The sequence below is a fragment of the Electrophorus electricus genome, chromosome 1 (assembly GCF_013358815.1).
Source record: "Electrophorus electricus isolate fEleEle1 chromosome 1, fEleEle1.pri, whole genome shotgun sequence".
Taxonomy (NCBI): Eukaryota; Metazoa; Chordata; class Actinopteri; order Gymnotiformes; family Gymnotidae; genus Electrophorus; species Electrophorus electricus.
In genome coordinates this window covers 9,902,154-9,915,697 of record NC_049535.1, presented here as the reverse complement: position 1 = coordinate 9,915,697, position 13,544 = coordinate 9,902,154, and the positions used below count along the sequence as shown (strand labels likewise).

At 38.4% G+C, this 13,544-nt stretch overlaps 1 protein-coding gene across 2 annotated transcripts in view; it reads right to left on the bottom strand.

Moving 5' to 3' along the window:
• The window catches only part of LOC113574012 (ellis-van Creveld syndrome protein), a 21,496-nt gene extending 8,064 nt beyond the window's left edge, over positions 1-13,432 (bottom strand). For both annotated transcript variants that reach the window (XM_027004632.2, XM_027004633.2), the window contains exons 1-14: positions 13,127-13,432; positions 12,799-12,900; positions 12,554-12,640; positions 12,149-12,372; positions 11,240-11,324; positions 10,830-10,907; positions 7,909-8,046; positions 7,658-7,810; positions 7,239-7,455; positions 6,896-7,047; positions 6,116-6,214; positions 5,719-5,931; positions 5,506-5,615; positions 5,078-5,210 (exon numbers count right to left, since the gene is read on the bottom strand). In XM_027004632.2, coding sequence (XP_026860433.2) covers positions 5,078-5,210; positions 5,506-5,615; positions 5,719-5,931; positions 6,116-6,214; positions 6,896-7,047; positions 7,239-7,455; positions 7,658-7,810; positions 7,909-8,046; positions 10,830-10,907; positions 11,240-11,324; positions 12,149-12,372; positions 12,554-12,640; positions 12,799-12,900; positions 13,127-13,303 — 1,968 coding nt within the window. In that variant the 5' untranslated portion in view covers positions 13,304-13,432. The remainder of the gene's footprint in view (positions 1-5,077; positions 5,211-5,505; positions 5,616-5,718; positions 5,932-6,115; positions 6,215-6,895; positions 7,048-7,238; positions 7,456-7,657; positions 7,811-7,908; positions 8,047-10,829; positions 10,908-11,239; positions 11,325-12,148; positions 12,373-12,553; positions 12,641-12,798; positions 12,901-13,126) is intronic.
• Positions 13,433-13,544: the final 112 nt, after the last annotated feature.

The following is a 13,544-nucleotide window of genomic DNA, read 5'->3' as shown; positions in this document are numbered from 1 at the left end:
CCACCTCAATCTTTCCATGTTGTGCAAATGTTACCACTCTTTGGTGGTAGTTAAAAATACTACTAATTGTGTTTAATGTATGATGCAAGTAAACTAGTTAAATCAAGTAAACTATATTTTGTACTAAAAAAAAAATAAATAGTAAAAGTGCATTGCACCAAAGCACTTCAAAAAATAAAAAGTATCTGTTTCTCTTTTCCATCTGATGCCATTGACGATGATGAACACTCATGATGCAGCATTTTCAGGTGCTCTCAAATTCAATAAGATCTCTTCTCCAAAATCTATTTGAGAGAACTTTGGTGGAGAAACTACACATTACTAAGTAGCTTGCTAAACTGGCTAGCCATTCAAGTTGTGTATTGTGCATTTGTTTCTGGTAGTTTTTCATTATACTAGATACAAATGAACTTGCTAAGCTAGTGAAACATAGGCTTCCACTAGTGTTAGTTAACCTTTAGCTAATATTAAACTTAATTTGCTTGTTGTGTAGATAATTTAGTTGGTTGGTCTGACTAAATGAACAAGCTATCATTCGCTAACTGTCAGCTAGCTAGCTGTGTGTTTTAGTAGTCCTGGCGAACAGAGCTAAAGTGAGCTAGCTTTACAAATATGAAGTTTAGGGCAGTTATGTGTGAGTAGGAGCTTTCCTATTGATACCTAATTTATAGCTAGATGATATAAGTTCACTACTTTTAAAATGCAAGCCTTATTTGTTAATAAAATATTAAAAAAGTTTTCACTGTGAATGCTAATAAAAACAGCTTCACATCTCAAAATTAAAAGATGTACAAGCTAAAATTCTTAACGTCCACAGGGTTTACCAAGTTGCTTTAACACTAACAAATGTGTGGAAGTTACATGAACTAATCTACACATCATGCAAATTGTATCGTAATTGTCATTTATTACTAGTCTGTTGATTTTTAATGCCAATTAAATAATTGCTGGCTATTTCACAGATCACAAGTAATGTTAAGTTGTATTGGGATGGTTGATGAAAACTGCCTGAATAGGCCCGTCACAAACAGCCCCACCTAGAATATTTTTTACAGGCCTCCACTGTAGAAGAGCAGTCTAAGTGTTGTGTATTGTACAGAAGACTGAAAGATTCAAAATGATGGTGGGCTAGGAAAGTATGTAATTGTGATTCTACAAATCAAATCTAAGAGTTTGGATAGGAAAGGTAGATTAGAAATAGGTTCAATAAGGCAGAGTGAAGAATTAGGGTAACAGCAGCAGTTCAAAAAAGAGGGAACACAAGTGACAATTAATGAGATGCCAGGTATGAGCTGATGGGAGAGGGGGCAGGACCCAGCAAGGAAGAAAAAGCATTAGATTCAGAGATTAGTATAGAGATGAACACTCCTATAGTGAAAGTTGTCAGAAATTTGCAAGGGAAGGGAGTCACAGTAGTTAAGCAACTGAAAGGTATTTGGGATATGCTGGAATATGACATTGCTCATTAGTACTAGAAATTGCAGCAGGGTTTGGCTGAATGGGGCTGCTAATAACATCAAATAATGTTTGGGGCTCATAACCAATTCCTTTGAATTTAAACCAAAAGTATATTGAATGGGGACCAGTGTATCTTTATTTTAGCCAAATGGTCAGATTATGCTAAAGATCGAAAAATTAGGCCTAGTTTTTCTTATACAGGTGTTCAAAATTTTGACCCCTGGCTTACAGTACACAGTAACTCAAGAGTATTCCATATGGAGCACTGGTCTAGATTTTAGAGGGGCAATGTGTTCAAGCTTATTAAAAAGTTTGGGTTGATTGAGTACACGATAGATTAACAGGCCTAACTATGGGACAGACTTAACAATTTTTAATACCATGTATTCAAACTGACATTACATCATAAGGTTATTCTAAGGTACTTATTGTAAACATCTGCCAACCTACCATCGTTACTCTTTAGCCTGATCTTAGAGAAATAGCTAAACCCACAGGGTGTAGGCGTGCTAATATACCAATTCATGGGGTTGTTGCAATGCCTCAGTGAAAAATAAGTCAAAGTTTTTCTGGACCACCAATGATTAAACACATGGGTTATCAGTGAAAGAACACCAATTTAACATAGTTCTAAGTAGAAGTAGGCAGAAAAATTCGAGCAATTCTCTGTCTGTCCAAACACTAGATAGTATTAGGACAGTAAGTTAAGTGATCTTTAAAACAGGCAGTGTCTAGAAAAGTAATTAATATAATATAATATAATGAAAGTAAGGCCTGAGGTCATAAGGTACTGGCAAAGCTTGTTGGTGGCTGGATCCAAGCAATAGTGACAGCAAAGGCTTTGGACTCTGATAGGAAAGTAAAGGTAGTCAGGTTCAATATTTTTCTCAGTTTGCCAACTTCCCTGCTGTGTTAGCATAAGTTCCCTCCTCAGCAGGCAGTCCAATGAGTGTGAGGAGACAAAAGGGATCCCAATCACGTACTACACACGTACTACACAATACTTGTTACGTGCCAGGTGTGCACGTTTTTGTTCTGTATTGGTTGCTTTTCTTGTTGCAGGTAAGCCAATCTCATTGATTGGGTTACACCACCAACAAGCCTTTTGTGCAGAGATGGGGGCAGGACTTTTGCTTTAAAAGGCGGACCTCCCGCGGAAGTGGAGCAGTGCTGATCTAGGGCATGCTGGAGAGTTATTTAAGGCATCTTATGAATATGTGTGAACGCTATTCTTGTTGAGTATTACTTATGAGATTGCTGTTAGGTCTCCCCTATCTGTCGGTGTGGACAAGTAAGGTAAAGTGGTTACAGGCGATTTCAATGGATAGATGTGGTAGCTCAGGGGTGGGTGCCACTTTGTAGGAAAGGTATATGGTAGGCAGGGAAGCTGTTTTATTATTTTGGTTTCTTTGGCATCCTCCATAATGTCCACCCATACTCCTTGACCACTCAAGATTTGTTCCTTGAACCATGTGCTCTCACCATTGATGTCTGTTTTTATAGGTACAAGTAAATCGATATAAACACAAAAGTTATTGGTGTCGGTCTCATACTTCGTTACTTTACACACACACACACACACACACACACACACACACACACACACCACACACACACACACACACACACACACACACACACACCACACACACACACACACACACACCTCATAGGACTGTTACATCCCTGTTGTCTTGCCATCAACCAGGAGCATGTAACAGTATTACATGTACTACACACTAATACTATAAGGTATACAGTATGTACTTATCTTAATAGTAAGGTTTGGCAAGTTAGTACAAAAAATATTAACGTATTACTTCATTTCGTACCAACAGGAAGTGAGGAAGTGTTGCTATCAACATGTGTAATATTAAGATACAACTTGTTGTTTCTTGAATCAAATATAAATTGAAGTCAACGACATTTTTTACCGTTCTGATTTACAATCAATGAGACTCCCTTAGAAGTGTGCTCCATTGCTTACTAGGGACAGTTGTTTTTCTGTGAATTTAAACTGCAGTCTTCACCAGTTTACCACAGTAAACAGTGATCTTTCATATGGAGAGTATACACTGATGTTAATATCTTAACAGAATACACCCTCTGTGGGACTGAGTAGCAAAACATTTACATCACAGCTGCATTTAAGGAAACAATGAAACTGGAATGAAAGGCAGTTGGGCTCGACAGTGATCCTTCCAAATTTCCAGTAGAATCAATGGTACACAGGAATCAGCCTGTGGCCAGGAATCTGGTTTCCTGACATTTCTATGTAGTCTACCAGATTATATGTAGCCTGCCTAGTTTCGAGGCCGGGAAGTACACTAAGTAATGCCTGAAGGTATAATTTTGGAATTCAATTAAGTTACTACCACTATTATTATTATTAAAATTTTTTTAATCTCACTTAACAAATTTGTCTAAAAGTAGGAGCCTCTTTCCCTTCTCCTCCCTCTCCCTCCACTCCATCACTTGTCTCTCTTCACTTCGTGGCTGGCGTGCCAGGTTATCAGCAAGCGGGTGCCTTCATCAGTATATGAGAATGTTTTATATAGCTTTGTAAGTTTTAACTTCCTTTACTGTATTTCTTTTGTAGTATCACACCTAAACATAAAATTATTCTCAACACACACTAACAGTTACCATGTTCCGGTTAACCCAAGCTCACACCTCAGCAAGGAAGCTAGATAATGCTAGCTGTTAGCCACATGTCAATTAAGCAACATTAGATATGGTGTCTTATTAGTGAACAATGTCATAGATTTTTGATTGTGCTTCTATATTACATCAGCACAGGTATTAATCCTAAAATAGTAACGACTGATATTCTACCTCATTTACAAATATGGATAAGTTAAATTTAGCTGCCGTCAGCTACCTAATGCTAGCTGGCTGGCTAATTGGCTAAATAACCTTTAGCTTAATTATGAAGGCCAAACACTACTACAGCTAGGCTGCCCGCTAACAGCTTCCTTACCAAAATAGCAACCATTTGTTATGTTTATTAATTGTTTTTAAGGAAAGAGACAGACATTTATACATCCATTCGTTGAACCATCTATGTCATCATGCACATTTTGCTTCAAAATTTTCCAGAGGCGAGTACCTCCTCCTTTTTTAGTTTTGAATTGCATTATTGGACAATAGTGTCCATTCAAACCATACTCAAAAAACTGACAAGTTCTAAACGCCCATCTTGCATTTTTGAGTGTACTCAAATTTAACAATTTTAACTACACTACGCACTACATACTCAAGAACTAGTAAGTATTAGTAAATAGTACGCAATTGGGATACAACCAAGGTCACTCACTGCAGATGTGATCATCAAGGAAGAGTGCTTAGACAAGTAGTCTAAGTGTGCTATTGTGTTATAAGTGTGTTATTTTTTCCCCCTGTTTTGCTCTGTGCATATCAAAAACCAAAAGATGCAGTCCAAGGAAAAATGTAAAGATGTCAAAAAATAAATAAATAAATAATTCACACAGACAAAAATAGACTTGTCATGAAGCAACAGTCAAATGTGCACATCATACTCTGAACTGGAAGTGGCAAACTCTTAGTGAGAGTGAGTGAGTGAGTGAGTGAGTGAGAGAGAGAGATTGTGTGTGTATACCTGTGGATCTCGCTGTAATCTAAGCTGTGTAAGCTTCATTTCCTTTACAGTGTGGTTGTAGAAGTGACGAGCAGCAAAAATTCTCTGGATCTCTAATACTAGGAGGTGTTGTTTTTCCTTAATAAGACCACCACTGCAAAACAAGTGTTAATCACATGTTTACAGCCATTACAGCTAGCCCAGTTTTTTGAATGATGCTTTCTAGTGCTTGTGAAAAAAAAAAAAGACATTTCTAATAAGATTCAAATTTCTATTTCTTAATTAGGACACTTATAATGAAGCAAACAATCTAAATGCTTTATTTTTTTCCAGAGTATTCACTGAGAAATTCAAAGAATGAAAACTGACACAGTCCTCCACAGACAGTATTGCAGACCCATTGCTTTGAAAGTTCACAATAATGTGTAAGGTGACTGGCTATTTCTCACCTCTCCTGTATATCCCTCAGTCTAGAAACCATTGCCATGACAACCTTCATGTGTTGGCTGCCTAGGTGTTTAAGACAGGCTTTAGCCAGAGCTTCTTCTTCAGCCCAAGCCTGCAGTCATGACAAGTATACACTTAACACACCCTCACACACAAAATCTATCCACCCAATCAAATATCCATTAGACATATACACAGTAAATTCACTGACAAACCTCTCTGGCTCGCTCCAGATGCTGTGTGAGTGAGTGCAGGGGCAGGTGAATGTGACTCTTCTCTTGCTGGACCTTACTGGCCAGTGTGAGTTCTGTGTTGTGCAGCAATAACTGGCAGTGCTCCACTGACAGAGCAGAGCATGCAGTGAGTGTGCGAAGTACACACTCTCTCCATCGCTCCGTTAAACATCCCGAAAAATTACAAAATAACTTCTAAAAGCAGAAAGATAAACATACACATGCATTTTATTTGGGTTATCTTTTCAATAATAATGCACTGAGAATTAACTGATGTACTGGAGTCTGGGACAAATAAAGAAATATGAAAAAAAGCTTATAGTTACATATAAAAGTACCTATTCCACATAAACAAGCTTCTTAGGTTGATAGAACACACCTTCCATAGATCACACACTTTGTCAGATACTCTCCTGTCCTGCTGTAGCTCAAAGTCCATCATCTGCTTCCAGTGTTTGGCCTGAAGCTCCTCCAACATCTGAGAGAGACAAAGACAGACCACATGAGAGACAGACATAGAAAGACTAATAGAAACAGACACAGCAGGGAAAGAAAGTTTAAAGCACCAAAGTTTGAACTTCTAAACATGCAACAGGTCACATACACAAATACACACTGGATACATTTATACTGGATGTAAATGGTTTATATATTTGAATATAGGGGACTATATTCAAATATGTAAACCATTTATATCCAGTAACAGCTACAGTTAGAGGAGCTAGCCATGTCATTACAGAGGAAGAGGGCAGCGCTATTATAGCATCAGTGGGAGGAGCTAGCTGTATCAAATTCCAGCAGGAATGGGAGGAGCTGGCTATATCTTTTTACAGAAGCATTCAGAGTAACTAAACATGTCCAATTAGCTGCACTTTTAGAAGCAACATGGATTTAGCTCTCAAATGACTTCTTTTACCCTGAAAATGAAGAATCACTGCTAGATTCATGTGTACATAGAGTATTTCTCACAGTTGTACAAATGTGATAGTACCTACTATGAAGGAAAAATTAATCAAACATAATTAGATTGTTTTATATGAGTGAATAAACTAACACAAAGTTGTAGAAAAGTATATACAGTCACAGAAAAGTGCCACTATAGGGTAGATTAATATTTAAACTTTATTGGTGTAACTGGGTATGTAGTTCTGTCACTCACTATGACAACCTGGTGAGCATCCTGCTGTTGAAGCGCATATGAATCAAGCCTTTGACTCCTCTCTCTGGCCTGGGCCTTCTTCATCTTCCTCATCCTCACATCCACCTTCCTGCAGTGCTCATAGACCAACTTCACTGTCTGTTGCCTAATCTCTACACACGCACGCACACACACACACACACACACAGTTTGCGTAATGCTTCAATGTCTGCTGCCTAATCTCTACACACACTACTCGTTTAATGCTTTAACATAGCTGTGTAAGGCTATTCATTTTATGATGTAATCATGTTCATGTTTATATTTATTCTTGATGTTTATTAGAATTTTTGTATTGTGATACCATGAGAGCAGCGGTGTAGCTCTTCAGTCACTGAAGTCTGCAGATCATTGACCAATTTCATCATGTGGCCAAACACCAGCTGTCCATCAGCTGTCAGCTCCTCTAGTAACTGAGTGGTTAGTTCCATTCTAAGATCTGCCTCCTGCCTCCACAGGGTTATCCTAAATTTTAGCCAACCAGAAATCTCCTCCCACCACTGCAACCTATCATAGAGCATCTGAGAAAGGGAGAAAGGGAATGAGACAGAGATGTGAACTGGGCTTTTGCATGTTTATCAACTGTTTATGAATGGGTCTAAGTGAGCATATGATTTGCTTTCCTAAAGGCATTGCACATTAAGAGCATCTTGCTTATTAGATCAAATATTACAAGCTAGTCTTGATTTAACCACATTAAAGTTAGTATCTTATTCACCAAACCTTTATGATGGCTGCCTGAATGTCTGACAGCTGCTCCTCCACCAACAGCATGTAGCTGATGAGTGTAGATGCTGTTTTCTGTGTGGCATCACTGGGCATGCAGCTAAACAGATGCTGGCAAAACCGCTCCAATTGTTTAGCAAAACTCAGAGCCTGGATATATGGACAAACACATGCGCCGACACCCACATCAGGCACATTTTGAAAACTGAAATTTACCATCAAGAGGAAGTGTATCTGTGAGTAAGTACTGTATGTAGATTGTGGTCCAGTTTCTCTCTTCCTGCTTTCTCCACATCCTCTGTGGAACAGACTGATGGGCTGGGTACTGCCATCTTCTCCCAGGGCAGTAGTTCAGATGGCATACCCCTCTTCAGCTGTTCTACATCCTGTAGAGTTCAGAAGGCATACCCTTCTTCAGCTGCTCTACTTCCTGTACACTTCAGAAGTCATACCGCTCTGCAGCTGCTCAACTTCCTGTACAGAGTATGCTGGGTAAATGAGTTTTCAAAACAGACATTGCACAGATGGTAAGGTGTTTAAAGTGATTAAATATGACACTGTAAGACCAAGTAGCTTGAAGCATTGAGAGTAAGCAAAAAATCAAAATCTATGAATTTAGGTGAAGAAACCAAATCTGATATTTTGTAAAATGTAAGAAATGAAAATGCTTTGCACCACCTACACTCCACCATAAAATCCTCAAATGTAACTAATGACCGTGCAGTCAATCCAGGAAATAATCTTAGCAGACATGAACCTGCGAGCATTACTTAGGTTGGGTGGTGTGGGTTGATTTTCCTGCATTACTTGAGCTGGGTGGTGTGGGTCGATTTTCCTTAGTTTGGGTGGAGTGGTTTGACTTAGTGGAGGAACAATCAATTGGACTCAAGCCAGATGTGCAGATGAGTGAGCTTTATTGGTTCTGTCCCTTATGCACCGAGGGAGAGAAGCCTCAAACTTCTCTCTCACATGAGTTCATATACCCCCACCATTCCCCGTTGTTCTCTCATTTGCTAATCTCGTGACTACAGGTGCCAGGCAACTCAACAGTCCTTGAACATTCTTTCCTGCTAAAAAACAAGTTGTGAGTCCCTGCTGCTGCACCCCTGCCCAGCAACAGCTAAGCAATAACTGTCATACTTCATCACTTCTCTGTTCACCTTTCTTGCAGACTGGTCAAGACAAGGGCAAAGGTCACATATTTCTTACTTCCTCTTTTAAGCAAGCATTAAGCATTTCACTCACAACTTCCTTATCTTCAGCCTCTCACTGTTCTTGGCACTTTCATTCTTGGTAAATTGAGGCTCAAATAAAGACTCAGATATCCTTGAGTCTCATGCAAATCATGAAATAAGCCTATTCAGTCTAATCCTGTCTTTGGACTCAGGGATGCATCTCACCTATACTCAGAAACTGAAATCACTATTCACTAATGTAATCAATACTCCTTTATCCCTTATTGTGCATGTACGTTTTGACACATGAAGCCTCTGAAATGCAAGAACAGAAACAGCGTCATATATAAAGTGTAAAATGGAACTGAGGAAAATCACAAACTAAAATAAGAGTTTAAAAAACTGGCATTTCTCTGACATAATATCACTATATTCATGATATTCTCAAAAGCAAATGAGTTTTTTAAATCAGTTCATCATTAATTATTATCATCATTAGTTATTTTCATTGTAAGCAATTATATTATCCCATACTTATCTGACCACAAAATAAACTCTTATCATTTGCAGCATCCACTAATTAGATTTAAGTTACATCATAAAACTTCATTGAGATGTACTGCTTTAACTCCTCTGCTTAGTAGTGATTAATAAATTTGCTTAGAAACATCCTGTTTGAAAAAAGTTTATCCTTTATAGAAAGCACTGATTTTGCTTGATCACACAGCATCTTTAGGAAGTGCCAGAAATGTACAGTGAGCCAAGAGTATATTAACTAGTTAGTCCAAACGCATTTGTGAGTCATGAGCAATAGTAGTGTTTGTACAAATTTTGATGTTAATGGCTTGCATTGTAACATATTTGGCCCTCTCATTTATTCTCCAATTTATTATTTACTCACCCATGAAGAGGAGGTGAGTGTTGAGAGTGATTCAGTTTAAAGGTTACTGTTTTGGTTTGGAATTATCAACTGTGATAGAGCTGTCATAAACTGACATTTCATTGTAGAAATTTAGACTCAAAGAAAAACTTCCTAGGAGCATATGGAAGAACCACTGAGAGGAACAAAGATTCAAAAGGAGAAACCATCCTCCTTTGGTTGATACCAGATAGCAAGCAAAACACAAAGCTAAGAGTAAATACAAAAGTGAATACAGAAATGCCCTAATCATTAGACACCCTTCTGCATAGTTTCCATTGCATAGTTAGTGATTTTCGTTATTGGATACCTCCAGAGAGATGAAGCATATTGCAACTCTACTCATTGCAATGTCAAGAAAACCCCTCTGCTGAAATGGAAATCTAGAAACAAACTAACCACATTATGTTGGTCTCCTCATTGATCATGTCCCAGCTGAATAAACCCATCCTCACACAGAAACCCAATTAAACCATTTAACTGAAAATTACAAACCTCAAACCTTAAACGTCCAGATGAGCTGAAATACACGTGCACACATACATATAGACATACATACATATCCCTCCACATACATACATACATACACTAGAGCTAGGGGCTTCTGTGAAGGGGAGATAATGTGTTTTTTTAGATTAAACTTTCAGCACTTTTAATTAATTTGTTTTAACAAATTATTCAAACAATTGATATAGAACTGTCTAGACACTGACTTATATGTGTTTAAGCTGAACTCTGAAAAAAGGACAACTTGCCTTTTAATATCCACTTTCATATATGTCTTAACCCTGCATCTATGCCAGGCCCTTTTTTGTTAAATTTAACCTCCATATCGCAGGTTTTTCTCAGCACAGATTGATCAAGAATGATGCTTGATATGTGAAACACTATTCACACTCATGAACCCCAATCTCACAACCCATCACACACCCGTAACCCTGATCTCCAACACACATTCACACCTGCAATTCCAAACACACGTGTACCTCCAGTTCAAACCGCACATCCACACCTCCGATCCCAAACATCCTGAAAACATTTACCCAACAAAAGACACTTGTGTGCACACACACACCTTTTCTTGTTGCTGGAATTGCTTGTTTAGAAGATCATTCTCTCTGCTGAATAGAGTCCCTAGAATCTGGAGAAATATCTGAAATAAGAGAACAATAAATTTTTGATTAGATTGGGAAAATTAATTTGCTCTATATTACATACTGATTTATTTTACTGTAGTACATTAGTAAATGGTTCGGGCTACTAAAGGTCTACTAAAAAATAAATGCAAGCATTTCCTATTAGGCCAGAATGGTAATTTACCTTTGTATAACTTGTGAACATTTAGAACACGATATTTTGCCAGATATATCCTCTGAATGATTAGATTGGTGTGTCACTATATGCAGGTGTGTGTGTATACAGGACCATCTATATGTGTACATGAACACATGATTACATATGTATGTATGAATATCCAGAACTTACATCCCATTTCTCCTGCTGCAGTTGAGCTGTATGCACATAAAGGTTCTGCAGTGTCAGATAGAGCAAACTCACTCGGCCTTCACACCTGAAATACATACACTATTAAACAGTCATAAAAACGTTTTGTCATCTTAAATCTTGTGTATCTACAAAACAAAATTATGGGATAATATTCCTACACTACTTCAGCATTAGTATGCCAAGGTAGTTAGTCTGTGTTTCTCATTGCTGTTGCCAAATATAATAATCTTCATTTTATCTTTATTTGGTCCATCCAGTTAGTGATGTGCTCAAAGTACTTACAAAGAACACGAGGGCACTAAATATAAAATATATTGATCCCAATATACAGCTCTCTTTTGGCTGAATCACCAATATATATACACACATACATACATACATACACACACACACACACACACACACACATATATATATACACACACACACACAAACACACACACACACACATATATACACACACACACACGATTCCTTTTGAGATTATTTGCCATCATGCTCCTGTTGGAAATTTACAAGAAGAGAAACTGATAAACAGTGGAGCAGACACAAGCAGCTTTTGTCCACAGAATCATGACTGAGATGTGCCCAGAGTCTCCTCCATGTCAGAAATTTTCCTGTACCTGCTTTGCTACTTATGGTTGGTGTTGGAAAAGCTCATTGGATGCTGACAGCATCACATCACTATTTTCATTAGTCAATACTAAAAACATGGCTGATTTTATTAGAATGTTACAATGAGAAAAAGACAGCTGACAGCAATCTTTACACCAAACGAGCAAACTATGATTTCATGCCAAAATTGGAACATTTTTATGCAATGGTGAAATGGCATAAGGCCAGCATATCCGTGCATGTATGTTTGTCTGAGAGTGCATGTGTTCTCACCCAGGATAGCATAGTGTGTGCAGATAGCACGCCGCTGTCCTAAAGGTGAGACTCTGCTGTGTTTTGGAGGCATGACCTGGGCAGTTATACTGACGGCTCTCATTTTCCTCCCTGTCTTGGCTCAGCCAGTCATCGCTAGATGAGGACGTGGATCCCTGGACAGGTGGAGCTGATGGTTTGGGGTGCTCATGCAGGGAGGGATTTGAGGCACCATCAGCTAAAGGCTAACCATCAGATAAAGCTAGTCAATCACAGACAGCAGCATCACATCATGAAAGCATCTATTAGAAGTCAACAATGTGGAAAAGAATGATAAAACCCAACATAAATAAATATTATCATTATTTTGACTATGACTTTGAACTAATAGATGACCCAATGTGCATGCAAAGAAAATGATCTCACTCTGTATCTCTGACTGATGGGATAAACAACTTTTGCCTTCAATGCAAATGCAGCTATATCACTGTTTACAGGATCTGTCTGCTTTCCCTGAGAGAGAGAGAGAGAGAGAGAGAGAGAGAGAGAGAGAGAGAGAGAGTCATAATAGACACCTATAGGAGTACAGCCTCTCAGTTCAATCCCAAAGCCATACTGTTTCTGCAGAAGCTTCAGTAGCGTAATGTACTGTGTGTGTGAAGGACACTCACTGCTTCTGAAGGACCTGTGTTCCTTCCAGTACTGCCACTTTCCACAGTTTTCTCATCTGTCGCATCCACCTCTAGCAGCTTCCAGGGGTCAACATCTTTAAACTAACCAGCCCCATAAAATAACTTTCAAATTGTACTTATTCCAAACTGTATTACTCTAACATTCATAACATAAATCAACAACAACAAAGATATAAAAGAAAAAGATTATTAGTGCATTTTGTGCTTCAACTTTTTGTTTCCAGAATTCTGTTGGATACATTGTACTGCAATAAACTGTCGATATATATCATAACCAATTAGTTTACAATTCTTTATGGCGCCCCACCTTTCTTCCCTGAAGAAAAAATGGTTTTAGGAAGAACACATGCAAGAGAACAGCGGCAATTAGTCCCAAAAACACCCCAAACACCACGGCAATGGTGAACAATCCCGAGGAGATTTGGAGCGATTCCGTTAACTGTAAAGGAACATCGCTGGAATATTCGCTCCCCTCTGACTGCATTTTACCAGCGAAAAAAGCAAACCCTAAAACCAAGGTCGACACCACATACGATCGAGTACCTAAACGCAAGCACCCTGTAGCGCAGTTTGTAATTTTCTGTGTAAGTATTGCGCTCTTAACTTAAGAATTCGTCGCTGCTACGGAACTCTTTTTCACAGAAAGGGAAGTTGACCAATAACATTCGCATCGCGCGTGACGCACTGAAAGAAAAGCCAATAGTATTCATATAGAGGCGGATTCT